This window comes from Lontra canadensis, unplaced genomic scaffold (assembly GCF_010015895.1).
Source record: "Lontra canadensis isolate GAN:19392208 unplaced genomic scaffold, GSC_riverotter_1.0 scaffold30, whole genome shotgun sequence".
NCBI lineage: Eukaryota > Metazoa > Chordata > Mammalia > Carnivora > Mustelidae > Lontra > Lontra canadensis.
This window is the reverse complement of record NW_022631024.1, coordinates 13,363,792-13,389,702: the sequence shown is the minus strand read 5'-3', so window position 1 is coordinate 13,389,702 and position 25,911 is coordinate 13,363,792. Positions and strand designations below refer to the sequence as shown.

The window sequence follows — 25,911 nt, the reverse complement described above, 5'->3', positions numbered from 1 at the left end:
AAGAGGGGTGTCTCGATAAACCTGGAAACACGGAAAACAACTGAAAAAACCCAAAGATCACGGCCTCTAATTTCGGCCTCTCGGCAATGTTTGGTACGCCACTCAGGGTGGCTCCGTGTGCTCTGAGCACAGATCCAGGCTGTGTCTTGAAGAAATCAGACACTGCTTCACTTTAATTCCGGCTTCTTCTTTTCTACTTTGCAACAGACTGTTTCCTTTAATGAGAAATGGATTTTTTTCTGATTTTTTTTAACACTAGCCATACAGTGGACATTACACATGTTTTTATTTACGTCTCAGTTTTTCTCAGTGTTAAACTTGCAGGCAGTGATTCTTTTTAATTCAATATTCCCTAAGGAGGTGAATCCCCTTACAGCTTTAGGAAGACTTTTTGGCATAATCCTTGAGAATCCCAAGATCTTCTCTCCCTGAAACCGCTCCCCTGGCCCCAAGGCAGCACAGAGAGTGCTAGAGCGAAACACTTACCTTTCATTTTCCAGCGACTTCAAGATCTCAGAACTTTTCTTCTGCCTGTGGAGCAAACCCGAAGCGTGAAGGGCCACTACAGCTGTCACCAGTAGGCCTGTTCCCGAAAGAACTGCCCTCCCCGCGCTGCACTGGCTGCACAGAGGGGGCTTAGGAACCGGCTGGGGTTCTCGGTCCAGAACCTTAGGGCTCTGTGTCCTTGGGCAGGGACTCAGCCACACCAAGCCCCAACTCATCTGCAAAATGGGATCCTCATAGAAAAAGCCTCCCGGAGTACTTGTAAAGAGTGAACGAGAGAGTATACACAAAGTGCCCGGCATGTAAGCAGCACCTGATACAGGGCAGCTTTTCGGGACGCCTCGGTGGGGAGAGCACGCCGCTGGCACACGGCAGGCCTGCCGGCTCGCTCGGGCCCCATGGAACTGCTGCGTGACGGAGTGAGTGAGAAGCCAGGGAGGCCTGGAAACAACAAGGTCAAGGCAAAAGCCCGTTCTGGAGGCTTTCCACAAAGGCCCCCAACTAGAGGTTCTGGAGACCTCTATCTGGCTTCCTTTCCCCCCAAGCCCACCGAGACCGGCTCCTAGCAGCACCTATACCCTGGACAGGATTTGATAAGGCAAATCTCAATACAGCTGACCTCAGCCCAACGGGTCACTGGAACCTAAAATACTGGAGCAGGATATGATCTCAACTGTCTTGCTAAACCCAATCATTTCACAGACCGGACCCTCGAGAGGCACGGGTCCGAGGACAAGCTACAGACCAGGTCAGGCCCGGCGCAGACTCTTTTCTCTTCAGGCTGGTGCAAAAAGTGGCACCAAGGCCGGACCCTACCAACAAAAGCCTCAGGCAGGAGTTGAGACTGGAGACTGTAAGGGAGAGAGGGACCCCTGGCCTGGGCTCTTCAAAGGGTACCGACGTCAGGGAAGGTCCCTGGGTCTGGGGAGTGGGGGCCTGACCTCTGGTTCTCCTGCAGGAGTTTCTGGATCCGGCTGGAGATGCTCTGCTCCGTCTGCTTCAGCTGCTCCCGCAGCCGCTGGCGCTCGGCGTCCAGGTAGCGCTGCCGCGCGCTCAGGCCCTGCTCCAGCCGGGACTGCTCCTGCAGCGGACAGGCGGCCAGCCTGAGCTGGCAGCAAGGGGCCCCGTCCTGCCAGGCCTTTCTGTGTCATCTTGGCCCGGGTCTTCCCCTCGCTGGGCCCCGGGGTGTCCATTACACACGAGGAGGCTGGGCTAGGTGTTCTTCCAGGCCCCCCCCCCAGGCCCTGGAAGACCAAGGGAGAGCGCTTACTCCCACTGCCTCCCCGCTGCCCCCCGGCAGGAAGCGTGCAGACAAGCCCACCCCACTTGGCAGTTCACAGACCTCCTTGACCGTCTGAAGGATCTCGTCCTTCTGATTGTTGCTCTGCTGGAGGAGCTGGGCATGCTCTCGCTGCCCGAGTTCCAGACGCCGTTCAAATTCCAATTTCTCCAGCATCTTCTGTTCCTGCAAGAACATAGATCCTGGTGATGACTGGCAAGGCTCTGTGGTGTCAGGACCTGGGAGCAGGGTGAATCCATGCCTCAGCTCCCAGGAGTGCGGGCTGTAGGTCTGAACACTGAGCAACACCCTCCAATCCCAGCGCCTCCCATTACCCACCACCCCTGCACCCTCCACCACCCCCCGACCCTGCCGCAGGGCCCAACTGTAATAAAACACTGTTTACTGTCAGAGGCTAGGGGTTTGGAGTCTGGGGTCCCTGAGCCTCAGACTGCTCATCCGTGGTGGAGAAACCCTGCCACCACTGAGGCTGCGTAAGGATGTGGTGAGGCCAGGTATCAAGAGAGAAACTTCAGTTTGCCCTCTAATTTGGAGACAGGAAGAACTTGTTCCCTCAAATCTTTTATCATAGATCTTTGTTAAGAACAAAAGTGACCAAGGAGGATAGACATTTTCTTACCTTCCTCTTCTCATAGTCTGAGAACCTATTCTGGGGGGGGAAAAGACAGTGGTCAGGAGAAGGGGGCAGCAGTAGGATTCCCAGCCCATGGCCAGAATCTCGGGGCAACCAGACACGGGCTTCACCCTCAAAGCACCGCATCAGAGTGTGGGGGCAGGCGGGGACGAGTGGGAAGGATATTCTGATAGAGGATCCCAGAGGGTTCCAGCGGACAGCAGGGAGGAGAACCACCGGGCTTGGCACTCTGTAGGAAGCTCTTCAGGACGGTTGTGGGGGTGCAGCCCTGAGAAGGTGTGGTGCTCCACAAGGGGGACCAAGAAGTGGGATGTGTGGTTCCCTGTCTGTACGGTATACCTACAATGCCCCTGAACTCCAGCCCTCCAAAACAAATGCACAAAGGGACACGTACAGGTTCCTGCAGAACTGCTGTAAAGAGTGACAACCCTGGCAACAGCTCATTGACTTCAGTAAGTCATGGCGACTCCACGCAGCGGGTCACACAGCTATGGGGTAACAGGGCAAAGGCGGGGAGCTGCAGAGAAAGGGGCCTGCCACCTGCCACTGTGTGTGCAGCGGGATCCTGTTCTTGTAAGAACGGCAACAAAACTCAGCTCGGAATTTCATACCTGTTGAGATCGGACTCAGGAAGGAGATACGTTAACAGTTTGTGACGATTACCTCCGGGGGTGGGACTGGGGGGGTGACATGCGCTTAGTTTACATATTTCTGTATTGCTCAGACTGGTAACAAGGAGCAGGAGTTCCTCTTGTAGTTAAACATCAACAAACACACAGATATCTTTAAGTATTTCTAAATACTTAAATAAGTATCTTAAGTATTTTTGTATTTAGTTATCCAGCTTGGAGGCCAGGATCAATCTGTCTGAACTGGAAAAGCAGCAGATTATAAGGAAATTGGATTTGTCCTACGTGGAGGTAGGAGTAAAATTTTTAAAATTAACTTTTAACTTTTAATTATACAGATAATGTCGGAGTATATTATCCTTACAAAAAATTTTAAAAACAGCCTATACGGTAACCATAGACCATTCCCCCAGCCTGATCCTGGTTCCCTCCGGCCCCCCTGCCATGTAACTACCATTATCAGACCCGAATACACACATTTACATATAATTTGTGCTTCTGGAAAATATAGAATATTTGTGTGTGCTCACATATAAATGTGTTTCAATGAAGGCAAAATTCACATTCTGTAAAATTCATTCCTTTTAGTATGCAGTTCTAGTCACGTAGTGGTCATTGCAATCAAGACAGAGAACCACTCCTTTACCTCCTAACATTCCCTCGTGCTCCTTTGTCATCAAACTGTCCTCCTACCTATCCCCCTGCCCCCCCTCCCCAGTTAATGGCTATTGCTGATCTGTTTTCCTATACATTCAAACCTTCTTTCTGAACATAGAAGGGTACTATACTACCACCACCGTGTTCTGCAGCCTGCCCTTTTCACTTACCCTATCTGTCCTGTGATCCAAGTTTGGATAGATCTAGGGCATAGTAGGGACAGGACACAGCTGGCTCAGCTGTTGCCCACTGACAGACATTAAGGGCCTTCCAATATTTCCCTACCGCAAATAAGGCAGCAAGGAACACTCTTGCGAATGTCTCCTTGGACAAGTGTCTCTCTGGGTATGTGCCAAGAAGTGGGACTCCTGAATCATGGGCGATGGCCAATGCCATTTAAATTTCTGACCCCTATTACCAGGTTATCTTCCTCAGTGGGAACACCAGTTTCCATTTCCCAAGAGCAATTGATGAGGCCACTGTTTCCCCACACTCTGGCCAAGAAATTATCAAAGTGACATTTGTGCCAATCTGAAGGAGGTAACAGTATTTTGTTGTTTTAGTTTACTGGTCTCTGATTACTAGGGGAATTGGGCAATTTTTTTTTCATGTTTACCGATCATCTGTATTGTTTTTTGTTTTAAGTTTTTAAGTAAGCTCTATGGCCAACGTAGGGCTTGACACAAGACCCTGAGATCAAGAGTTAGGTGCTCTACTGACTGCCCAGCCAGGTGCCCCTCATCTGTACTGGTTTATTCTGTAAAGTACCTGTTGACAGATCTTTGGCTTTTTTTTTTTCTTTTTCCCCTCTCGGGATGGTTTGCTGTGTTTTAAGGCTTTGAAAGAGCTCTTTATATATTCAGCCTGCTAATCCTGCTTTAGAAATGTTTGCTGCCTTCTCCTCAAGGATTTTGATGGATTCCTTTCTCACACTGAGGTCCTTGAGGAGAACACAGGCAGCAACCTCTTTGACCTCAGCTGCAGCCACTTCTTCCTAGGAACATCGCCAAAGGCAAGGGAAGCAAGGGCAAAAATGAACTATTGGGACTTCATCAAGATCAAAAACTTTTGCACAGCAAAGGAAACAGTCAACAAAACCAAAAGACAATGGACAGAATGGGAGAAGATATTTGCAAACAACATATCAGATAAAGGGTTAGTACCCAAAATCTCTAAAGGGCTTAGCAAACTCAACACCTAAAAAACAAATAATCCAATCAAGAAATGGGCAGAAGACATGAACAGATATTTCTGCAAAGAAGACATCTGGATGGCCAACACACACATGAAAAAGTGCTCTCCACATGACTTGGCATCAGGGAAATCCAAATCAAAACCACAATGAGATACCACCTCACACCACTCATAATGGCTAAAATTAACAAGTCAGGAAATGACAGATGCTGGCGAGGATGAGGAGAAAGGGGAACCCTCCTACACTGCTGGTGGGAATGCAAGCTGGTGCAACCACTCTGGAAAACAGCATGGAGTTTCCTCAAAAAGTTGAAAATAGAGCTACCCTACAACCCAGCAATCACACTACTGGGTATTTACCCTAAAGATACAAATGTAGTGATCCGAAGGGGCACTTGCACCTGTTTATAGCAGCAATGTCCACAATAGCCAAACTATGGAAAGAGCCTAGATGTCCATCAACAGATGAATGGATGAGGAAGATGTGGTATACATATACAATGGAATACGATGCAGCCATCAAAAAAAATGAAATGTTGCCGTTTGCGATGACATGGATGGAACTAGAGGGTATTATATTTAGCAAAATAAGTCAATCAGAGAAAGACAATTATCATATGATCTCCCTGATATGAGGAAGTTGAGAGGCAACATGGGGGGTCTGGGGGTAGGAAAAGAATAAGTGAAACAAGATGGGATCAGGAGGGAGACAAACCATAAGAGACTCTTCACCTCACAAAACAAACTGAGAGTTGCAGAGGGGAGAGGGGTATGGGGTTATGGACATTGGGGAGGGTATGTGCTCTGGTGAGTGCTGTGAAGTGTGTAAACCTGGCGATTCACAGACCTGTACCCCTGGGACTAATAATACATTATATGTTAATAAAAAAATAAAAAGTTAAAAAAAATTAAGTACAATAACGAGATAAAAACATAATTAAGTTAAAAAAGAGAAATGTTTGCTGCAAATATTTCCTCAGAGTATAAATTGCCACGATTTCCCTGGATAGAGATCTTCCTCCTCTCTAGTTCTCACTGAGCTGCCAGAAGAAAGATAAAACTCCAAAGGCATGCATGGTGGTATGTCCAACAGGGAAGGGGGGGCACCAGGGAACCAGAGTTAATAAAAAGTCCCTGGAAGATAAGAAGCCAAACTCGGCAGTTGGTCCCCCTCACTGCTGCCACCCTCCACCCCACCATCAGAGGCCTGTGGGCCCTCTGTGGGAGTGCAGTTGGGGACAGAGGTGGCTTCTCATTGGCTCCCGTGTCAGGGACTCCTGGCTGACGTGGCAAACTCTGACCAAGATTCCTCCTCGGTGCCCGTCCTAGGCTAGCTCACCCCTGGGACCAGGGAGGGCCGGCCCCTCACTGTGCTGACATGTGTGCCTCCCTGACTTCTCCACAGAGTGGAGAGCATGACAGGCGTTCTGTACAGCAAGGGGCACCGAGGCAGGAAGTACTTGCTGAGAGGCAACAATGAACAACACAGACATGATCCCCACACTCACAAAGCTTTATCCAGCAGGAGAGACAGACATAAGTCATCTCCCGTGTAATTCTTCATTTATGGCTGTGATAAGTGTTCCCAAGGAAACGTGGGGGCACCCGGAGAACATATAGCAGGGGACCTGACCCGGGTTGATGTGACAGGGAGAATTCTCAGAGGACATGGGATTTGGACACAACTGGAGGAGAAGGTGGAATTAGCAAGAGGTGAGCCAGGAGAACTCCAGATTGGGAAGGGGGAGAGGGAAACTACAAAGGTCCTGAAGGGTTCAGGGAGCAGAGAGGAGCCTGGTGCACCTGCTGTGTGGGGAGATGGCGCAGGCTTGGAGAGCATCTCAGCACACTGGTCTGGACGGAGGTGAATGCTAGTTTGGTGGAGGAATTCAGGGCCTACAGCTCTGAACACCCCTCCCAATGACCAGGTTCCCTGCACACACACCCCCACTCCTGTCCGGAGCCAGGTACGCCTTACCTGCCACTCCACCTCCTCCCTGCAGAGTCTGTCCGAGGGCCCGTCTGGGCTGTCCCGGGGGGTGTCGCCTCCATCCTGCTCCAGGACTGGCAGCAGGTACTGAGAAGGGGGGTAGTATTCCAGCCCTGACTCTGCAAGAGAGGACACAAGCTGATCAGGAGGGAGGGGACAGAACCGTCAGCTCCTGCAGCCTCTGACTTCCTCCCCAGTGTCCTGCCCCAGCTGCCTGGTCCCCTGCTCCCCTGTCCCGGACTGAATCGAGCCCTCTGTCTTGCTCACTAGTCCTGATGCCAGGCCCCGGAACTTGGAAAGTGCTCAAGAAGTGTCAGCTGAGCGAACAGACACGCTGGCCAGCCACCTCTTTATCATCCACGTGAGAATGAGGTGATGAGAAAAGCCTGGAGGAGATTAGTGGAGAAGCCTGATCCACCATCTCCTTGCCCAAACCTTGGGCAAGATGCTTGCCTTCTCTGGCCCTGGATACTCTTCTCCTGTAGAACTTGACAGGGTTTGTACTCTTTACCCATTTTTGAGTGGGTTGCTTGCCTTATTGTTGCCGGTTTATAGGTACTCTTTATATATTGTAGCTAATAATCTCGGGTCCATAATATATAACTGGGACCCAGCCAGGCTCCCCACCCTCTTAAATGTTTTTTAAAAACATTTTTTTAAAACCCACAAGAGAGGGGCGCCTAGGTGGCTCAGTGGGTTAAAGCCTCTGCCTTCGGCTCAGGTCATGATCCCAGGGTCCTGGGATCGAGCCCCACATCGGGCTCTCTGCTCAGCGGGGAGCCTGCTTCCTCCTCTCTCTCTGCCTGCCTCTCTGCCTACTTGTGGTCTCTGTCAAATAAATAAATAAAATCTTTAAAAAAACAAATAAAATAAAATGCATTTAAAAAATGTTTTAAAACCCCAAAACTTTACATAAGTATGTTTACCTACTACACCATGTAAATAAATTGAAGAATTATTTTTTCTTTTTTTTTTTTTTAAAGATTTTATTTATTTATTTGACAGAGATCACAAGTAGGCAGAGAGGCAGGCAGAGAGAGAAAGAGGAGGAGGCAGGCCCCCCGTGGAGCAGAGAGCCCGATGCGATGCGGGGCTTGATCCCAGGACCCTGGGATCATGACCCGAGCCGAAGGCACAGGCTTTAACCCACTGAGCCACCCAGGCGCCCCGAAGAATTATTTCTTAATTGCGTAGTAGGTATACACACGTTCACTGCTTTATTCTTTGTCTTCTGTATACCTAGAAATTGCATAGCTGAAAACTTTTTAAGGAAGATAAAGGGTTTGGGCGGGGGGATGGGTGGGAAAGGTGAAGGGGATTTAAAAGCTCGGTTAGTCATGAGGATGGAGTTACGTACAGAATTAAGTGCTCATGGGCACCTGGGTGGCTCAATGAATTAAAGCCTCTGCCTTGGCTCAGGTCTTGATCCCAGGTCCTGGGATTGAGCCCCGCATCAGGCTCTCTGCTCCACGGGGAGCCTGCTTCCTCCTCTCTCTCTCTGCCTACTTGTGATCTCTGTCAAATAAATGAATGAATGAATGAATGAATGAATGAATGAATGAAGTCCTCATATTGTACGCCTGAAGCTAACACCATGTTAATTACACTTGGAAGAATTTGCCTAGTTTGATCATTGGCCAGGGTATACATTAGAATCACCTGCTGCTCGAAGACCGCTTTGGTAGGTGTGTGGCCCGAGTATCCTGTCATGGGATGTGTAACTTTTTTTTAAACTGAAGTATCACCTTCATACAGAAAAGAGCAAAAAGTCTTCATGGATAGCGAGATGAATGCTTAAGAGGGAAATCATCCCTATAAACAGGACTAGGTTTGGGGAGAGTGCTCGTGTGCTGATAAAAGCGTCCGGCTTCTCTCACGGCCCATCGTATCTGTGAGGTTCACCGTGGCGGTGGCAGTTAACACTGCTTTTGTTCTTTTTTTAAAATTTATTTGACAGAGAGAAGGACAGTGAGAGAGGAACACAAGCAGGGGGAGTGGGAGAGGGAAAGCTGGGTTCCTGCTGGGCAGGGAGCCTGACTCGGGGCTCGATCCCAGGACCCTGGGACCATGACCTGAGCGGAAGGCAGACCCTTATCGTCTGAGCCACCCAGGCACCCCTGGACTGCTTTTGCTGTGTTTGAAGGCGGTGTCGTATTCGCGTGCGAGTCTGAAACAGTGTGTTTACGCATCCCACCACCAATGGGCACTTGGGGTGTATCAGGTTTGGGCTGTTATGAACTGTGCTGCCATCAGTATTTCTGTACTTGGCTTTCTGGCATATACTCAGATGCACTTTCCCTGGACACACACGTAGGTGCAGAGTTGATGGGCCACAGGGTGTCTGAATGTTCAGCTTGAGATGGTAACAACCATTTTTGGAAGCAGTCTCCGACTCCCATACCCCCACCCATGGTGGATGGGAGCCACTGTTCCACACGTTTGCTAGTTCTTGTACTGACATTAATTGAGCTAAAAAATTTTAGGGGGGTGTGGTAGGACGTGGTAGTGTCTCTGTGTAGTTTTAATGTGTTTTCTCCTATTGACCAAAAAGATGTTGAGCATTCTTTTCAGACACTCTAGGCCATCTGGAGAGTCTCTGTAAAATTCCTATTCAAGACTTCTGACAACGCCTTTTGCTTACACATCTTTTTATCTGCTAGAAACAGGTGCTTTGCTGGACATGCATGCATTGCAAATATCCTTTCCGACTTCATGGCTTGCCCTCTCTTTTCCCAAATGGTGTCTTTTTAATGTTAGGGAAATGTAATTTATTAACTTTTTATGGCTGGTGTTGCCTGTCTCCTATTGAAAGAAGAAATCAAGACTTTTTCCCCACGTGGATATTCAACTGATCTGAAATCATGTATTGAAAAGACTTTGCTTTCCTTTCTTGTTGCTTTGCAATTGCACCTCTGTCACCCACAGATCACATGGATGAGTCTTGGCCGTGTTCTACCAGTTCCCCAGGTGACAGGATCCCCTAATTAAGACAATCTGCCAGAAAGGAGATGGCCAGGTACTCTGCCCTCCCCTCTGGGCACCTAGACCAATGGTGGCCCTGGGTTTTAGCAGCACTGTCACTCCTCCAAGTCCAGTCCCCTGTGGCCTCAGTCCTGGATGACGCCAATGACCTCCTAACTGGTCCCTGGCCTCCACGCTTGCTTTCTCCAGGCCCTTTTCCCTGCAGGTGGAGTGAGCCCTCTCCTGTGTGACACCAGGCCCCGATGGCCTCTCCAGCCTCCCACCCACCTCTCCTCCCTTTGTGTGGGTGCCCAGCCCCCCAGCCTCCTCGGCCGCATGCTTCCCACCACTCTACCCTTCTAGGCCCTTCAACATGCCTCTGCTCCCACCAGCCACAGCCTCCTCTCCTTCCTAAGTCCCAAATGCCCTCAGGTTTCAACAAAGACACTTTCTCGGACCTTCCCTGACGCCCCAACCTAACCAGTAACTCGATTTCCTGTGACCATCTGCTTTGCCTGTGTCTCTTGCCAGATGTGGAGAGTGCCGAGCAGGCGGGGACTGTGGCCTCCTCAGTCTCTGCCATGCCCGGAGTCTGGGCTGGCACAGGACTGCTGCTGGGACCATGCTTACTCGCTGAGCGAGGAGCCAGGGTGTCTGGCTTTACCTTTGCAGAGGAAGTGCTGAATGGCCTGGGTACCAGCACTGCACACCTCCTGGGGCGGGAAGACCATGCACGAGGCGTCGAGGCTCAGAGTCTGCAGACACAGGGGAACCTCTTTATACGTATTGTCAACACAATCCCAAAGCACCTGGTTTAGTTACGAGGCTGTGTTTACGGTCTCCTCTGTCTTGGTCCTGCCACGTTCCCAGCACTTAAATAGTGTCTGCTGTGTAGCCAGCACATGATTCGTGTTTTTGGAGGAAAACATAAAAAAGTGGGAAAATAAGGAAATTATAGGACAACATACAGAATAAGATTCCATGTTTGTTAAAAGAAACACTCCTACTCTCTCACATTAGCATACTTACAAAAAATTTCGAAGAAATATACATCAAACTCAAAATGGTTTCCTCCAAAGGGTAGATTCTAGAGTACTTTTTATGTGAAATTGGAATTTTTTTTAACAATATGATTTTTTAAGTAAAAAAAAGCCCCTAATGTTTATATGGGCACATATGCACCTGCTTACGGGTTTATGAGGCCCAGGAAACAGGAACCTGGTTCAGAAAATGCCCACAAAGCCATCCACAGCCATGCTGTAAGGTTGTCTGTTGTTTTCGTTTGTCTGTTTGTTGAATCGAGCCCTCCTGCCATCTGCTCACTTCTTTCCAGAGGCCCCCTGGGAAGCTACCTAAGCCCCTTTCAGGAGCCCATATCCTCTCTGTCTGGAACAGGTAGGCCTGCTTCAGGGGAAGGCCTGAGGCACCAGGCTGGAAGTGGCCGAGTGGGAAAAGCAGCTCAGATGCCAGCCAGCCCTGGCCAGCACAGCCCTTCTCCCTGGGGAGCCCGTCCTGGAGCACAGGATCCGACTGCCTGGGTCTGGGGAGCCCGAGAGCAAAAAACCCCATCCTGGGAGGCCTTACATAAAGAATATTCACCCACATGGGTCATACTGGTCACCAGTAGTAAAGTGTGCTGGGTGCTGGGGCTGCACCACCCAGTTTGGTGGCCAGGAGCCACGCAGGGCCACGTAAGTTTGCATTTTAACCGACTAAATTGAAAGTGAATTTAAAGCTCAGTCCCTCAGTGGCACCAGCCACATTTCACGTGCGCAACAGCCACACGTGGCTGGCGGCTATTTCATGGGACACACAGATTGCGGGTGTCCCCATTATCAGCAGGAGCTGCAGCTGGACGGCGATGCATGCGGTCATTCGGCCCTGGTGTCACACCCCAGTTTGACCTGTCCTGGCTGTGTGCCCTTGAACAGGACAGGTGACTTCCTGGAAGCTCAGCTCTATCAGTGTTCAACAGGCATGCTATCACTCAGCGGCAGGGCTGTTCGATGGGTGATAGGAGATAACACGAGAGAAAGACCTTGGCCTTAACCAAGAATGGCCATTTATGGTCTCCTCCTGAACAAAGGTGCCACCAAGAAGCTCAAAAGCTTTTTTTAAAGAGTGGATGGAAAGCACATCACTCTCAGAGCTCCTGCCAGCTGACTTAACGAGGCTTTCGGACTCAGTGACGCTGTGAGCTGTGCGCTCAGGCACGGTGGCCACTGAACACGTGGGGCTTCGTCTACTTCAATATCAACAGGGACGCCTGGGTGGCTTAGTTAGTCCAGCGTCTCACTCTTGGTTTCAGCTCAGGTCATGATCTCAGGATGTGAGCTGGAGCCCTGCATGGGGGGGGGGGGGGTCTGTGCTCAGTGGGGAGTCTGCTTCCCTCCCTTGCCCTTTGTCCCTCCCCCTGCTCATGTGCACATGTGCAGCTCTCTCTCTAAAATAAGTAAATAAATCTTTAAAAAGACTGTACACGTAAGCACGTACTTCCTCGGTCATGCTAGTCACACTTCCAGTGCCTGAGGGCCACGTGTGGCTAGTGGCTACCGACTTGGGACAGCACAGTCACTAGACATTTCCATCCCTGAAGAAAGTTCTGTTGGACAGCACTGTCTCTGCCGCCTGCTCAGGGAGAGGAGCTGACCATCCTGTCCCTTGTCAGGCTGGCTGCCACAGCAGCAGGGATCAGCCCTTGGGGTCAGCCCCCTTCCTTTGCCGTCTCCATGCTCCCCCACCCACTTCTGATACAGATGCTGGTGCTCAGCAGAGGATTCTGGGAGGCTGGTCAGACCGTGTCATCATGGGTAGAGAAGTCCCTGTTCCGGAAGGCTGAGCTGCACAGAGGTGGAGAGCACAGGCTCTCATTCAGACTGCCTAGTGTTCAACCCCACTCCGCTGTCACAGGCTGTGCGGCCCCTGGGCAAGCTCCTTAAACTGTCCATGGCTCAGCCTCTTCACCTGCAAACGGGCCCAGCAGTGTCTGGCTTGCAGGGTTTTCCTGAGGATTCAGGGAACTGATGCAGGTTAAGCACCCAGCCTTGCAGGCCCCAGATAAGGATGGGCCATCTCATCCTCAACTGTTAAGTGCCCCTGCCTTCCCTGAGCAAGCAGCCTGTATCCGCGTGTGTTAAGGCCCGGACTGCAGACCCCCCAAAAGCACATACATGAAGTTCTAATCCCCTGCACCTCAGATGCCACTGTATTTGGATATAAGGTCTTTAGAGAAGTAAACGAGTTCAAAATGAAATCACCAGGCTGGGCCCTAATCCAGCATGACTGGTGTTCTTATAAGAAGAGGAATTTGGACATAGGCCCATACAGAGGAAAGATGCTGTGAGGACACATGGAGCAGACCGCCATCTACAAGCCAAGGAGAGAGGCCTCGGAAGCAGCCAACCCTTGATCGTGGACTTCCAGCCTCCAGAGCCATGAGAAAATAAATCTCTTTTTCAAGCCACTCAGCCTGTGGTACTTTGTTACGGCCACCCTAGCAAACTGATACAGTGACCCAGGAAGAGCTTGTCCTCCCCCCACCCCCGCTCTGATGAAACTCAATTTCTACACCTCCCAGTGAGGCTGCTCTCCCTGTCACGGAGCTCTGGGCTCTTCCCAATCTGGACCCTCCAGACACCGCAAGCGCCCACCACATCAGATGCCCCATTTTTCCCTTAACACACCTTGTGCTGTCCACTCTGTGCTCTCCGTACTCTCCCCTGCACCCAAATGCCCCACTACCCGGGTCTACTACTCTAAAGCGAGTTCTTCTCTCCAGGCCCAACTCAAACACCCCATCTTTCACAGACTATCGACACCACCAGAACTCAGTGTCCTGTCCTCACTCCAGGAGCGTGTATTTCTGCCACCATCATGGCAGCAAGAGCCACATAATGACAACCGCACGACATCGCTCTCTCTGTGAGCTCCCAGGAACTGAGCCTTGAGATCTCTGACAGCCCAGCACCCATGACCAGGGCAGGCATTCAGGAATGTGCGGGGACTGTGGCCCAGAGAGAACCCCAGGCAGGAACGGCTCCGCACTTACTTCCAGGGTTCGAACGTGTGCCAGCAGCTGCGGCAACTTCTGAATGTCGTTCTCACTGATGTCAAGAGTACGTAAGCTTCGAAGTTCCCCCACGGTGTCTGGAAGCTCCTTCAGCTTGTTATCTGGAGAGATCCCAATGGCACAGCTCAACCCCCAAAGCCTCTCCACCAACTTCCTGCCCGATGCTGCCAGGACTCGGGGCACGTGGGTGCCTCCCTCTCACCCCGGGATGTGCGCAGGTCCCAAGACCTGAGGTTCCAGGAGGAAAAGCACAGGGGTCCAGTTTTGGTGACCTGGGTTCAAGTTCTTACTCTACCACTTATTAGCTCGGTGCCCTCATGCTCGGTGGTTCCCAGGAGGAGGGTTCTGTGGATGCTGGCCGAGACAGCCCAGCGCCGACTGAAAGTCACATGGACAGTGCGTTCCGGCCCCCTACCTTTCACATTGAGGGTCTGGAGCTGGATCAGGTTCCCAATGGAACGTGGGAGATACGTCAATTGATTCCTTTCCACGTTCAAGACCTAAGACAGAGGGAAAAAAATGACAGGAGAACCCAGACGCAGAGAACAACGTCTACCCCTGCTTCAGGCCAGGCAGCATCTGGGCACCACACACATCTTTAACTCCCCTTGACAGCCCTGTGAGGAGGGCACTGGTTTTTATAATCCCAGGTGGGAGATGGGAACACAGGCTCAGAGTGAAGTCACGTGCCCAAGAGAGCAGAGCCAGACCTTGAACTGGTTCCTGGGGAGGACCCATCGTTTATGCAGACCACAGAATGCCCCATGATGGCCCCACAGTCCAGCAAGGAGGCAGCAAGGGACAAGCAGGTTCAGGGACCGGGGGGGAGGCAGCATGCGACAGGGCTCTAAGAATCCCAGTTCTGGGGGGAAGGAAGCTGAGCTGCATGAAGGCAGTGGGATCTGCTCAAGGTCTCAAGGCTGGCAGCTGGCGGTGCCCAGACGGGAAGGCAGGCTCGGCGGATTCTGCAGGCCGCGCTCCCTCCCGGATGCCGCACTGTGAGGGAAGCAAGGCCAAGAGGCCGGCACGCTAAGTACTCATTAAACATTGACGCAATGGAAAGCTAAGCGGTCATTAAAAATTATGCGGCAGATGAATATTTAATGAACCAAAAGATGGTTAAAAAGGAGTTACTGTCAGGTATCCAAAAGTTACAAAATGCTCAGTGCAACAATTCTATAAAAATATACACGTCCCCAAAGATCCTACACCTGGGCATTCACTGTGGCTTCCTGAGGGGTGACAGCTCCCCACGTTGTGTGCCCGGGGGCTAGCGACAGGCATCCCTCTGGACCTCAACTTTCTCATCTGTAAAATGCAGTGATGTCACCCACATAGTAGGGTTGCCTGTTTCCCTCATTTCTTGGTCTCCTCCACGTTGGAGGCAGGGTGCGAGGAGGGGGTGCTGCCCTCCAAGGACTACATCTCAGTCAAATCAGTAAAACCTTCCCGAGGAACTACGCGCTGCCATCAGTGCTCCCGCGGCAACCAGCCAGGCCTGAGACAGGGGCCCAGAAGGTGGATGTACTTTGACAAGGAGGCCGGGAGGATTCCGAGGGACATCGGGGCTGAGAGAGGATGAGCGGCTCTGGCGGAGGCGGGGTCGGCATGGAGAGGCCCGCCGCAGTGCGCAGTGCGGCAGGAAGGCCAGAAGGAGTTTAGGAACTGACTGCCCGGAGAGGAGGCTGGGAAGCAGGCCGGCCCCTCATCCGGGGTCTGAGGGGCACAGTGACGAGAAGGTATTGCCGAGAAGGTATTTTAACCTACGTGTGAAGGAAAGCCGCTTCTTCCTCTGTGAAATGGGGCTAATGCTAGCACCTGCCTGACAGGGAGGCTGCAGGAAACCGACAGATAATAGGAGGGAAAAGCTTAGCTCTGCGTGGGCATGCGGGGGGCCACGACTGATCGGAAGTGGGAGGATGAGTCACAGTGCTGAATTCATCATTTCCTGCTTCCTCCCTTGTAGAAGCTCACGATGAAATCCCAAAAGCACATGCCAAAAATATGGTACCGAGACTCCCACAGCTCAGACTACCATGGCCAGGGCGTCACGGAGCTTCCTGACGGGAAAGGGGCAGAGGGAGCTGGCACCAAGGGCGGCCCTGGCCAGAGCCCAGCCAGCACTCTCCAGGGCACTTTCTCACTTGCAGTCAGAGGCAGGTGTCCTGTGTCCTGTGGCCGTACCTGGAGGGCGGTCAGCTGCCCGATGTCGTCAGGAAGCGCTGACAGCTGATTATCGTGAAGATCCAGAACCTGCAGGAGGAAGGCGAGCGTAGGGGTCACAACAGTCACCAAAGGGAGAAAGCCCACACAGCTCAGACTCCGGGACCTCTTCCTGTCTCCGGTGTTGAAGCAACAGCAGCCCCTCCTCTCCAAGGACGAGATCTTTCCATCTCAGCTCCTTTTTGAAAATGGGATACCGTTGCTTTCTTTTCTTTATCAATATTTATTTTTAGCTGCTGAGCGTTAACAGTATGCTATGAAACAGTATGCATAAATATTCATGTTAAACAGGAAAACCCTCACAGTGTAAGTACATACTTACGTGGAAAAAGACTATCAAATATGCAATAATATACTGACGGTGGTTCTCTGGAGTGTGAGATGACGGACATTTTTCTTCCTTTGCTTAACTGTATTTGCTAATTTTTTGTAACACAAATGAGCAAAAAGACACATCATGTATGCAACTACATAAATATGTTTCATGTACATACGAATAAAATAGAAATATACACAAATATAAAATATGTATTTAAAATGTATAAGATATTGTTTTACTATAAAAAAAACGAGTGTTGGACTAGAATAATAAAGACAAGTAAAAACCACCCTAACTCCTACAAACCAGACTTAACTCAAAAAACACTGTGATGCCTGATGCTACCATCCTTTGCCTCTCATTGTGTGTACCCACTGTCACAGCTCATGTTCATGTGGAGTAATCCTGAGGTCATAGGCCACATGTACTGTGACTATGCCCCAGTCCCTGTCCCGGAGAGGCTAACAGGAGGAAGTCAGCCCGGATCACAGGGCTTTCACACACTGACCGTGATGCCTGGCGTCCCTCCGGGGCGCCTCCTTGTTTGGGCCCATTGGTCTCCATGCGCTCTGTGAGCTCACCTGCTCTGAGTTTATGCTTTGCCCTTCTACCTGTCGGGCAAGTTCCCATGAAGGCAGGGCCTAGGGCTGGTTATCTTTGTAACCCCACCCCACGCATGGCACTCGGGTGCCCCATCAACTGTGCTAATCCCGGCCTGACTATGAAGTTAGGCCCGCCCGGCATAAGCTTTAACAAAGGCAGCTTAGCTGTCACATGCTACACCAGGCAGAGTCCCTGACTCCTGAGAGAAGGGCCCCAGTACCTTGATGGTTATGAGACTCAGGAGGCTGCAGGATTTAGGGAGCAGGGAAGTGAGGTGATTCGTGTGGACAATCAACACCTGTGTGGGGAAGATTTGGGGCACGTTAGCAGGAAGAGGAGTAGCCAGCAGGCCGCCAGCTTGCTGCACGGTACACCGCAGACCCCGCCTGCCCGCTGCCCTCTGCTCGCCCGGACACTGCCATGGGGGATGTGGCTCAGAATCGCAGAATCACCAAATGTGGAATCACATAACCTGAAAGCCTGTAATTTCAAGGGTGAAAGGGATCTTCGAGGCTTGATGCTACCTTCCATCCTGAGAAGGTCCCTGTGCAGCTGTCCTGATCTTAACCTCCCTCAGGGTCAGCACCTTCACGTGGGGAACAGAGAATAATAAAGTACTTGCCTCCAAGGGCTGCTGTACGATTAACCAACAGACAACGAGCACTGAGTCCAGGGCTGGCCTGGGGCTGAAGGCTCCATCCGTACCATCTGTTGCTATTTTTATAGCACTGACCCCTGCATACAAACTTCCAGTGTCAAGGAGCTTACCGGGCTGTCAGTATGGAACACTTTTTACCTCCCTTCCTTAGAGAATTCAGTTAGAATGCTCTCAGCTGTCTCCATGCAATGCTGTAATGTCTTTCTGAAAAATCATTCATTCCATTCTTAATCTCCGCTGGGTGACCAGAACGACGTAAGTACAGTTTTCATTATTATGAACAGCGAGGTCACCCCGTGTTTACTGAGGCAGGCCTTGTACCTGGTGCATTCCCGTCTCCATCTACCTACCTCCTGCCTGTCACTCTATTAATTCTCATGACAGCTCTGTCAGAGTAGGACTAGCACTAGGAATGTCTTCATCTCACAGATGAAGAAACGGATCTAAGAGTTGGCGGAAGTTGCCCAACTCACGAGGGGCAAAGCCAGGATGTGACCCGGGACCGTTTGACATCAGACTCAACTCTTCCAACTAGGCAAACACCTGCTTCAAGCTGAAAGGGTGAGAATCAGGGAGAAGGGAGATGTCTATGCCAGGAAGACAGTGCCTCAAAGTCCCACCTGATTTCCAACAAGCAAACATGCAATAAACAAGCCTGTGAAAATGAAGATCCACGTTACCTTCTTCTGCAGAACTTTGCACGTTGCAAAAGCCCCATATGGAATCTAAGGGAAGAAAAAGAAGAGTCAGCACCTCCCTTCCTGCCGGTGGCACACAAGTGAGGGAGCGACAGGGCAGGAGGTGATCAAGTGCAAAATTCTCACGTGCACAGCAGTGCTGAGCTGGGAGTGTGGTGCAAGGGAGGCTGGGGAGGAATGCTGCTGGGAGGTGGTCAGCCCTCCCCTGCAATCAGCTGGCAGGAGACTGCCCTGCCCGGCCCCAGCCCACACACCAGCCCCATCATGAGCTCTACCAGGGCAAAAGAAAAAGGCTGGAGAAACCCTGGTTCTTCCAGTTCCCTAGAACTCTGTGGGTGCATTTTCTAGATTCCCAATTCTCATAGACTATGTTGAAGCCACCAACCATCTCAATTCGTTTGAATAAGAACAAAATCCAAGAACACTTTACTCGACTAATGCTTCCAGTGTTTTAAAAGCCCCAGTCCACATCTGTCTTTCTTAGGGACATGTGATCCAAGAAAAAAGGACCAATCAAATTCACAGCCAGAACACCAGCCCTGATTTACCTCTGAGAGCTCACACTTAGAGATGTCAAGAATGTCATCGGCCCCAGCTTCTTTTGCCTGCGAACAAAAAGAATAATAATAAAAAACAAAACGCCCTTGAAGAGCGGACAAACCAGCCAAAGAAACACAGGATCAAGGAGCTGTAAGAGACCAGCCACTGTCTGGTTCTACTAGTCCCTTCTGCAGGTGCACCAATGACCCCTGCCTTAGTGGGGCTTGAGGTCCAGCATGGAACAGCAAATTAACAAGTCACAACAACTGTCATCAGTTCCCTCAGGAGGGAAGCGGAAGGCACTCCTGAGTACCAGATAGGAGGCCTCACCCGTCTGCTTTGAGTCAGAGATCTCCTCTGGGGGTCAGGGAGACAGATGGGAGGGAGGGAGCAAGCGGCTGGTTTGGGGGCAGTGTGGAGCCCAGTTCATGAGGGCAGGGGCGGAGATGGACTCAGAGGAAGCCCAGTTTCCCTCACCAGACACATCTGATACTCTAGGCGTTTCCGAGCCTCTTCACTGGGTTTCCGCTTCCGGAAGAAGAGCGGCATTCTTTCTTTCTTGCCCTGGAGTAATCTTCGGGACTCTAGGGCATAGGAGAGAAATCAGGGCCTGGGGAATCTGTCACACCCGGGGCAGGCAGCACGCTAACGCAGAACACGGAGCTGATCTGCTGGACCGTGTCATCCCTGATGGCAGCATCTGCATCCATCTCAACCATCCATCTGGGCCACGAGCCCTGCATAGCAGGTCTTTCTTAGGATGTCCTTTGAGAATGCATTAACAGACGAGACTGATCAATCACTTCTAGTTCCCAAAACACTGTCAGAGTCGCATCAACAAGCCAAACATGGCATCAGCTACATCGTAAGCAAAGAGATCTCTTAGTTGAATCAAAACTCCAAGGCAATCCTCAGACAGCTTACCACCTTCACAGCTACCGTTGCGTCTGATTCTCACCACAACCCAGTTTAAAGTGATATTGAAATGGACACATGAGCTCAGTGATCTGGTTAGATGGCCTGGATTGTCGCAAAAACAGTCTGGAGCTCTGTTCTTTCGAATGCTGACACTGTGGGGTTTGCCCAACGCCTTCATGCTTGGATAACTTAGCATTTGCTAATTACAGTGTCCTGAACTCAGAAGCCAGGTGCTTACTGCCTACCCAGCATCTGCAACTAGCAGCGCAGATAAGGGTCATCAATGGGCCCAGGAAGCAATCATCCCGGGACGCTTGCAGTTAACAGCCCAGGCTTTGGAATGAAATGTAACCGGGTTTATGGAGGTTCCTCAAAAAATTAAAAATAGAAATACCCTATGACCCAGCGACTGCACTACTAAGTATTTACCCGAAAGATACAAAGGTAGTGATCAGAAGGGGCACCTGCATCCCAATGTTTACAGCAGCGTTATCAATAATAGCCAAATTATGGGAAAAGCCCAACTGTCCACCGATCGATGAATGGATAAAGAAAATATTCTGTATCCACATACACACACACCCACACACACACCCACACATGAATATTACTCAGCCATCAAAAAGAACGAAATCTTCCTGTTTGCAACAATATAGCTAGAGTATATAAAGCTAAATGAAATAAGTCAGAAAGAGACTAATACTATATTACTTAACTCATATGTGGAAATTAAGAAACAAAACAGATGAACACATTGGAAGGCAAAAAGAGAAAGAAGTAGACAAACCATAAGAGACTCTTAATGATAAAGAACAAACAGGGTTGATGGAGGTGGGTGGGGAAGGGGTTAAATGGGTGATGGGTATTAAGCCCTTGCTATGGTGAGCACTGGGGTTATACGTAATTAACAAATCCCTAAATTCTATTCCTGAAACCGGTATTACATTATAAGTTAACTAACTAGAATTTAAATTAAAAAATTGAAAGAAAAAAATGTAACTAACCATGTCCACCAACCATGTCACCTCTGTTCAATCTTTCTGAGCCTCAGTTTTCTCATCTGTATAATAATCTTACCAATACCTGGTTCTGAGAGGATCCAGTAATTTCATATATGTAAAACTCATAGCACATTACCTGGCACATAATCATTGCTCAGTCAACTATCAGCCACACAGCACTATATATCTAACAAATGACTTATTCAGGGCCCACTACAGCTAGGGAGAAGATGCAGTTGAAGAAGATACAAACTCAGTCCTCAGGGGGAGGGATAGAGATCACAGGTCTCCGCCCACAGGGGCGTGGGCAGTCTGGGGAGCCTGCCAAACTGCAAGCTGGCTCAGGCACCTCTTGTCACCCCACCTGCCAGCAGGGATGGGGACTAGTCTAAGAACAGCCCTCCCCCATCCATCCCTGGTGACAACTTCTTACTCTTCTGCTTCCCAAGGACTACCCCTGCATTCCCTCCCCAAAGTCCAGCCCTCCCACCACGTTCCCCACAGTGACCATCCCTTCTCCATCCCTCCCATAAGATCAGCTCCTCCCAACCTGCTCTCTGAGGTTCAACCTTCATCCATTCCTTCCATTGACTCCAGCCCAATGGGAAGAACCACACCCATTCTCCCCAGGCTGGAGTGGGGAGAGCCCCACCTGGCTTTGTGGGTGGACAGGTCACCAATGCTCCTTCCCTCGTGTGGACCGGAAAGCAGGCAGATCACTCGGAGGGCTTGGTCATGAACACCGCCTTGCAGACCACCGGACATGAGCCCGGGCGGAGCCGGAGTCTGGTTTCCTCCAAACGCAAGAGCTGGGGACCGAAACTCAGAATCTCAGAAAGTCATGCAGACACGGATGACGAAGTCTGAGACTCTGAGAACAGTATAATTTGGAAATAGGAGTTAGATCAAATTTAGACCCGAATAAAATTGTTTCCATAACAAAAATGCACATATCACATCCACTATCGGTGGACGCGGGGCGACCCATGGCCCTAGGGTCTCGGAACGGGGGTGCGGACCCCTTAGGGGAGGGGCGGGGCTTTCCGTTTAGGCTACAGGGACCAAAGGGTGACCCTCATAAGAGAGAATAGAGAACAGCGGGGGCCTGGAGCAGCCCTCTCTTGCCTGCCCCACCTCCAGGCGAACCTCCCCGAATCCCCCCAACCCCCAACCCTTCCCAACCCCTAGTTACAACTCACCCGGAGCGGGGTTCTCCAGCCGTCAGCCTCAGGCACTGCCCACAAGCAACATGGCGGCAAGGGCGTCACTGGGAGGCTGGCCGGGGCGAACAGGTCTCGCGAGAGTCGTTCTTTCCAGCCTATATCCGGCGCCGTCAGAAAGTCTTCCGGTCTTTTGGTTTTCGGCTAGGAGGAGGCAAAGGTGCAACTGTCTTCGGTCGTCCCGAATCCGGGTTCATCCGACACCAGCCACCTCCGCCATGCCGCCCAAGTTCGACCCCAACGAGATCAAAGTCGGTGCGTGCTTTAGATGTGGCTGGGGCTGCAAGATGGAGCATCCCTTCTCCCCGCAGCCCGTCGGGCCTCGGGCCCAGCCGCCGTAGCCTTTCCCACGACGGGCTTTAAAGTTGCTGCCCGCTAGATGCCCTTCCGGGGCTGCGATCAGGGCGCTGTGAGGTCCTGGCCGAGTCTCTTGACTCGTTCTGGGTCTCAGCTTCCCCACGTGTAAATGGGGAGGGAGGACCGGACGACCTGTGGTGGCTTTGCAGCACGCACGCCATAGGGTAAGGTTTGTGCCCGGGCGCTCCTCCCCGCCACTGGGTTGGCCGGCGGCCGAGCTGTCTCCCGCCGGCCGGGTGCGAATCTCGGTAGCCGTAGCAAAGCCGAAGGCCGCTGTCCCACGTGGCGCTTGGAGCGATCCACGCCAGGGAGGACGCGACTCGCCCGCTGCGGGTTGGGTGGCCCTTCCGCTCCCTGCTGGGGCTCTCGGTGCTGTTTCGAGAACTGACAAGCGGTGAGGCCAGCCCCAGAAAGATTCTCGGAGAGAAGGCTGTGGCGCGGGAGCTCCTCTTGCAGCGACACTGATGTTTTCTTTCTCCCAGTGTACCTGAGGTGCACCGGTGGCGAAGTCGGCGCCACGTCTGCCCTGGCCCCGAAGATCGGCCCGCTGGGTCTGGTAAGTCATCCTCGTGGAGGACGGTTGCTTAGGTTCCACACTGCGGAATTGGCAGTCCCTCCTACACCTCCTCTGAAGTGGAAGTGCCCCGGTAGCAAGCTCATACACGAGATTGGAACGTGCTGCTTTGAAGCTGTAACTTCCACTCTCCAGGGTCAAGATCCTAACTGCGGCCTTGAGCATACCTGAGGCGTGGGCCAGAGGTCTTGCCTGACGGTTTAGAAGGTAGCTCAGCGCCACTTGGCAGCCTGCTTAGCTAAATGTGTTCTAGTCAGGGCAGTGGGCCTATCACTGATGCGGTTAAATTTAGCAGTAGAGTGTGTTAACTGGGGTATGAACTGAACATCGTAGTTTGTGTAACCTACTCCTTAATATGACCAGCTTCACTGATGACCCTATTTATCCACTTTTCCAGTTCATGCTTTTGCTGAGCTTGCATTTCCCTGAATATCATTAGGCTTTTATTCCTTGGACATTGGTCTCCTGAACCAAACACTGTTCCCACGTGGTCTTGCTTAACTACGTGGTTAAGCACGTTTCCTTGGCTCTCCGTGAAGCTGGCATCAGCCAAGCATCTTTCTTGTTGAGGCTGATGGTTGTTCGGAAGTCTTAAGTAGCTGATGCCCGGATCCCATCCTTGCCGAAACCTGGTGTCTGTGAAACTGTCCAGGTGATTTGGTGGCTATAACTAGACTTGGAAATTCCCGCATTATCACATGGGTCCTTACTGGAGGGTAGGTGGGTAGGTAAGGGACGTGGCCATCTTATGACATTGTCTACTACTGTGATAGCCATGCCTTGATTTGGTAGGTGCAGTTCTGTGCTTCAGACAGTGCCCTGTGCTGGCTTGGGGTGTCGGCCAAATGAGCGGGATGGGTTTTCAGACTATACTTCGAACTTATTAAGAGACCAGTGTGATACACCTTTTTTCCCTCTATAGTCTCCAAAAAAGGTTGGTGATGACATCGCCAAGGCGACTGGTGATTGGAAGGGTCTAAGGATTACTGTGAAGCTGACCATTCAGAACAGACAGGCCCAGGTACTTGGTTTGAGGGGAAGGGCAGAGGTAGCAACCCTCTGGGGTTCCTGGGGGGAAGGTTTTTGCCACCTGCCCCCAGTGGTGAGCTGAGGGCAATTTTAAATGGGGGTGGGGAGGCTTTTTTGAGAGTATGGTCAAGAAAGAGCAAAGATGTGGGCCTGATACTAACTCTTGTCACGTATGTGACATTGGGCAAAGTGCTTTGTGTCTCTGGGGCTAGGACATGTTTCAGGCTGTGAAAATAACTCAAGAATGTACAGCAAACACAGTCTGGCCCATGTATTTTGAGAGCCTGGTCGCATGGCCGTATTGACAGTCTTCATTGGAGCTTAGAGTGGGGGCTTATTCACGTGGACAATTTCTTTTGCAGATTGAAGTGGTACCTTCTGCCTCTGCCCTGATTATCAAAGCCCTCAAGGAACCACCAAGAGACAGAAAGAAGCAGAAAAACAGTTGAGTGGCTTTCTCCTTGGTAATTTGTGAGTGGTAGGATCAACCCACTGTGATAACTTAGTGGCATGTTTTCCCTTTAATGAACCTGGGTTGAGGGCGCAGAGGGAGTTGATAAGCTGTTAGAGAGCCAGGCACCACCAGGAAGTGTCACGTGGCTCCCCAGTGCCTGGCATGGGGCTGGCCCTACTCAGGGCACGCAGGAGGGAAAGAGGGTGAAGTGGTAATGGTAACCAGTAATCAGACCACTTCTGAGCTAACCTAAACCTGTCCTTTTTTTTTTTTTTTTTTTTTTTCATGTTTTAAACTGTCTCCTTTGTGAACATTAGCAGAGACTTGATTTTGCCCCAGCCACCCGCCACTGCACCTGATCAGTTTCTGTTGGCCGGTGCGGTCCAGTGGTGAGCTGAGAGTAAACCCCAGCTTAGGAAACAGGGTTGTTCTTCATGTGGATGACTCTGTGCCGAAAGCATGGGAACAGCCTGGAAATAAAGACGAGGGAGCACATGATGTGGTCTGCTTTGGCCTTTGGTTGTGACCAAGCTTACACTTTTTCTTTTCTGCAGTTAAGCACAGTGGAAATATCACTTTTGATGAGATTGTCAATATTGCCCGACAGATGCGGCATCGATCTTTAGCCAGAGAACTCTCTGGTAAGTGGACAACATTGTTATATGGGGCGTATGCACCGAGTGGTAGCATTTCCCAGTTTGAAGGGACAGTCACTGTAAGACCCACAGTTGGGGTGCAGAATGGCTTGACATCAGTGAATATTTGGGGCTGGAGGTGTTTAAATCTGGGTGTCAGGGGAGCCGTGGAGACTGCATTAAGGGCTTAAAAAACTAAATGGAGTTCTGAATGTTGGATTAGAGAAGTAGGGATGTCATTCCATAAAATAGGGTTAATCCCTCAATGCCTGCTGTGATTTCCCTATGGGTATCTGAGGACTGTGAGGGACTGAAGCTCCTCTGATGCTACTTTTCTTACTTCCAGGAACCATTAAAGAGATCCTGGGGACCGCCCAGTCTGTGGGCTGCAATGTTGATGGCCGCCACCCTCATGACATCATAGATGACATCAACAGTGGTGCCGTGGAATGCCCAGCTGTAAGTGACCTCTGTTTCACTTGGGTAAAGCAGGGTGAGAGCTGGAGGAAGGCTGGAACAGTTCTAGAAATGGTCAATAGTGGGTTTGGACTATGAGATTTTTTTGTTCTGTTGACGTATTTCTTTTTTCTTTCCCACAGAGTTAACTACAAAAGAGAATTATTTCAATAAAGGATCATTTGACATCTAGTGGACTTTTTGATGTGGCCTCTTCCTTGCGGGGGCTGGCTCTTTTGTGGTCAGAAGAGGGGCCAGTGGGGCAGAACCTGTGGCAGAAGTAGCAGT

The 25,911-nt window shown here is 50.9% G+C and overlaps 2 protein-coding genes and 1 non-coding gene across 3 annotated transcripts in view; 2 read left to right on the top strand and 1 right to left on the bottom strand.

The window, feature by feature from the left end:
- The window catches only part of LRSAM1 (leucine rich repeat and sterile alpha motif containing 1), a 37,774-nt gene extending 15,610 nt beyond the window's left edge, over positions 1-22,164 (bottom strand). Inside the window, exons 1-14 of the mRNA XM_032866391.1 lie at positions 22,098-22,164; positions 19,457-19,563; positions 18,988-19,044; positions 18,422-18,466; positions 17,304-17,381; positions 16,123-16,191; positions 14,354-14,438; positions 13,918-14,039; positions 10,534-10,624; positions 6,897-7,027; positions 2,424-2,453; positions 1,847-1,969; positions 1,446-1,585; positions 487-531 (exon numbers count right to left, since the gene is read on the bottom strand). Coding sequence (XP_032722282.1) covers positions 487-531; positions 1,446-1,585; positions 1,847-1,969; positions 2,424-2,453; positions 6,897-7,027; positions 10,534-10,624; positions 13,918-14,039; positions 14,354-14,438; positions 16,123-16,191; positions 17,304-17,381; positions 18,422-18,466; positions 18,988-19,044; positions 19,457-19,528 — 1,088 coding nt within the window. The 5' untranslated portion in view covers positions 19,529-19,563; positions 22,098-22,164. The remainder of the gene's footprint in view (positions 1-486; positions 532-1,445; positions 1,586-1,846; positions 1,970-2,423; positions 2,454-6,896; positions 7,028-10,533; positions 10,625-13,917; positions 14,040-14,353; positions 14,439-16,122; positions 16,192-17,303; positions 17,382-18,421; positions 18,467-18,987; positions 19,045-19,456; positions 19,564-22,097) is intronic.
- A 69-nt stretch (positions 22,165-22,233) lies between these two features.
- RPL12 (ribosomal protein L12) lies at positions 22,234-25,820 on the top strand. Its single transcript, XM_032865914.1, has 7 exons — positions 22,234-22,373; positions 22,958-23,031; positions 23,972-24,070; positions 24,441-24,522; positions 25,087-25,173; positions 25,514-25,626; positions 25,767-25,820. Exons 1-7 carry the CDS (start codon positions 22,337-22,339, stop codon positions 25,770-25,772), a joined length of 498 nt encoding a protein of 165 aa, XP_032721805.1. The 5' UTR covers positions 22,234-22,336; the 3' UTR covers positions 25,773-25,820.
- Positions 24,875-25,003, top strand: LOC116872901. The gene has a single exon (XR_004383703.1). It is a non-coding gene; the product is annotated as a small nucleolar RNA SNORA65 (small nucleolar RNA).
- Positions 25,821-25,911: the final 91 nt, after the last annotated feature.

Excerpts from the sequence above, each read along its gene's own strand:
- RPL12 (XM_032865914.1), top strand. The coding sequence starts at position 22,337 with ATGCCGCCCAAGTTCGACCCCAACGAGATCAAAGTCG. Across the intron at positions 23,032-23,971 it reads AGATCGGCCCGCTGGGTCTG|TCTCCAAAAAAGGTTGGTGA; the intron begins GTAAGTCATCCT and ends TTCCCTCTATAG. Across the intron at positions 25,174-25,513 it reads TTTAGCCAGAGAACTCTCTG|GAACCATTAAAGAGATCCTG; the intron begins GTAAGTGGACAA and ends TCTTACTTCCAG.